Below are 3,579 nucleotides of genomic sequence, written 5' to 3'. Positions count from 1 at the left end.
TATATATATATAAATATATATATATATATATATATATATATATATATATATATATATATATATATATATATATTTGTGTGTATATCGCCTCATATTTTACTTTTGTTTCGTAGACTTAGGATGTAAAATTTTTTGATTTATATTAATTTGAGATATTTTTATGTGAAGGAATGATCCGGGAGCAATTGGGGGCGAAATATGCGAAATTAGAGCCAAAACGGACGAAAGCATGAAAAAGGGACATTGCAGTGCCACAGGCGGTGCCTAACGCTACCTGTGGAGCCAGAAACAGAAACCTTAAATTGGCAGCGCCATGGAGGGCGCCCGGCGCTGGGCAGTGCGCCGTTGGCGTGAACCTTCTCCAAATTCGCCCGGGACATAGTTATTTCGGCCCTAGACCTACCCAACACGTATAAAAGCAAGACAAAACTTATTGGTGAGGGGGTGACGCCACTTTTGAGGGAAAATACACACGAGAAACATTCGGAAGCGGAGATATCTCAGTTTTCTTCATCTTTTACAAGTATTTTCAATTATTCAACACTTATGAAGTTGTTTGCTATTATCATGAGTGGCTAAAAACCCATTGTTCTGGGGTTGTGATTTAGCCATGAATATTGTTGTTTAACGTTGACTTAACCTTGATTATAATTCACTACTATATGGTTGTTTCTTCAATTCTGTGATTAATTGCTTAATTGTCTGGCCAGCAATTAGGTTCTATTTACTATCTATGCTATGCTTGGGAAAGCCGTGTTTACATTAGAGAAGAATTGAAGAGAGCACGATCTTAACTCTTAGGGGGGGGGGGGGGATTTGTGGTTAGGATAGAAATATACCTAGTCACCGCGCTTAATTAAAAATCGTAATCTTAATGCGTTCTTAATAGATTGATTTCATAGGAATATAGGGGTTAATCTATTTTGAATAGGCGAGTAGTACTTCAGGAGAAGGCTATGAGAGCAATTATCGATTAATTAGGAACAATGAGTGAATTGTATGAAAGGGAGAGTTAACTATAACACAATAGGATTGGTGAATCGATCATAACCCTGGAATATTTGTCTCTACTGAATACACAACAACCAATTTATTGCTTGATAAGTTAGTTATAAATTAGAATTATAGTTTAGTATAATCACATTCTTGAACTTGATTTTGGCTTGACTGGATAACAATCTTGGTGATTTTAGTGGGTAGTTGATACAAGTCTCTGTGGGTTCGACACTTGACTTATCATTTTATTACTTGTACGACCACGTATACTTGCGTGTGCGTTTGGGAGCAACAAATTTTTGGCACCGTTGCCGGGGACTTAATATTAACTACTTTCTAGTTTTTGCTTTAATTGTTTATTTCATCAAGTCTAACGTTACTTGATTGTTGCTCTGATCTCAGGAACTTTGATTCAATGCGTAGGGTCAGAAGCCAGGACAGACTTCAAGGGTTTGACCCTAAAACTGAGAGAACATTCCACATGAGGTTGAGGGAAGCAAGGGATACAAATAATATTCAGGCACTCGTTCAATTTCCAGTGAACATGGCAGAGGAACATATGGCTGTTCAGGAGGTGGTAATGCCCAGCATTGCTAATGTCACCTCCAGCATTGTGAAGCCCAGAATCACTGGGCACTTTGAGCCAAAACAAAGCGTGATCCAGCTCCTTCATGCGAATGGGCACTTTATGGGTCTTCCACACGAGGATCCACAACAGCATATCCTGAACTTCTGGCAAGGTTCTTTCCGTCAGGCAAAACTGCAAAGATCATAAGTGAGATAGTCGCCTTCAAACAGAAAGAAGGGGAGTCTCTATACTCGGCTTGGGAGAGGTTCAAGGGGCTAATCAGAGACTGTACTCATCACAATCAAACAAGAGAAGTATTAGCTCACACTTTCATAGAAGGTCTACATCCTGAAACAAAGATTGTGGTAGATGCTGCAGGTGGAGGTCAAGTGTTGGAGAAAAGCTTTGACGAGATATATGCATTATTAACCAAATTTTCAGAAAGCAATCCGGATTGGCAAGGAGAGACGGGCAGACACACAGTGCAAAAGTCTGCAGGGGTTCTTGAGTTAGATGTTGTCTCGGCATTATCACCGTAGATTTCTACATTGACTAACCAAGTCAATCAGATGACTTTGGTTATCAACATGCAACAAGCACAACCGGTACAACAGGTTCAAGTATTTTGTGAAATATATGGAGAGGGTCACACGAGCGACTTATGCTCCGTTAATCCAGAGTCTGTCTTCTTTGTGGGTAATGCAAATAGGGGCCAAACAAACCAATATGGGAACACTTACAATCCCAACTGGAGGAACCACCCAAACTTCTCTTGGGGTGGAAACCAAGGTACTCAGAATCAATATCGGCCTCAAGCACCTCAACAACAATATAGACCACCTCAGGCTGAACAACAAGCGAGTCCAACAAGTCACCTTGAGGACATGATGAAAAAAGTGATGGCTGAACAACAAGCCCTCGCTCAGAAATTTATGGCTGAGCAGCAAGCCCAAGCCGCAACAATGAGAAATTTAGAGCGCCAAGTGGGACAACTTGCCAGTGCCCAAAATACTAGACCAGTTGGAGCTCTTCCAGGTGACACTGAAGCTAATCCTAAGGCATCCCTTAATGCCGTGTCATTGAGGAATGGGAGACAATTAAGAAGAAGTCCAGTCGAAAAAGAGAAAACATGTGACTTTTAATGAGAGGCCAGCCACTGTAGAATCAAAATTAGAAAAGTCAAACGAGTCAGAAAAGCCAGATGAAGAGGTGGTGGCTGAGCAACCCCCACCATTGGTTGCAAGGACACCACCTCCGTTCCCTTAAAGATTGCAGAAAGTGAAGGATAGTGCCGCGTATACAAAGTTTCTTGATATTTTGAAGTATGTGCAAATTAACATTCCATTGGTAGACATCTTGTAAGAAGTTCCTAAATATGCTAAATACATCAAGGACATAGTGGCAAATAAAATGAGGCTGACTGAATTCGAGACTGTGGCACTCACTAAGGAATATAGCTCAAGAATTCGAAGCAAGCTACCTCATAAATTAAAGGATCCAGGTAGTTTCACTATCCAAATCTCGATTGGTAAGCATGCAGTCGGTCGAGCTTTATGTGATCTTGGAGCGAGCATCAATTTGATGCCACTATCTGTATTTAGACAGTTGGGGTTGGGTGCGCCACGCCCAACAACGGTAATCCTACAGTTGGATGATCACTCCCTTGCTCATTTTGAAGGAGTGATTGAAGATGTGTTAGTTCAAGTGGGTTCTTTTATATTCCCTACTGATTTCATTATCTTGGACTACGAGCCTGATCAGGAAGCCCTATTTATTTCGGGGCGTCCATTCTTGGCCACAGGCTGAGCTATTATCGATGTTCGCGAGGGAAAGATGACGATGAGATTAGGTGATCGAGTGCAGGTATTCAATGTGTATAAAGCACTCAGGTTGCCAGCCCACTATGAAGAGCTATCCATGATTTCTGTGGTGGGAAGTAATGCTACATCATTAGTGCCCTATATGAGCCCTGTAGATCCTCTTGAACGAGCTTTGATTGGGGATGAATAAGATAG

The 3,579-nt window shown here is 41.1% G+C and overlaps 1 protein-coding gene across 1 annotated transcript; it reads left to right on the top strand.

The window, feature by feature from the left end:
• The first annotated feature begins 2,974 nt into the window (after positions 1 to 2,974).
• On the top strand, positions 2,975 to 3,370 carry LOC109220240. The gene has a single exon (XM_019384696.1). It carries the CDS (start codon positions 2,975 to 2,977, stop codon positions 3,368 to 3,370), a length of 396 nt encoding a protein of 131 aa, XP_019240241.1.
• Positions 3,371 to 3,579: the final 209 nt, after the last annotated feature.

The sequence above is a fragment of the Nicotiana attenuata genome, unplaced genomic scaffold, assembly GCF_001879085.1.
Source record: "Nicotiana attenuata strain UT unplaced genomic scaffold, NIATTr2, whole genome shotgun sequence".
Taxonomy (NCBI): domain Eukaryota; kingdom Viridiplantae; phylum Streptophyta; class Magnoliopsida; order Solanales; family Solanaceae; genus Nicotiana; species Nicotiana attenuata.
The sequence above is the reverse complement of the archived record's forward strand: the minus strand, read 5'-3'. Positions and strand labels throughout refer to the sequence as shown.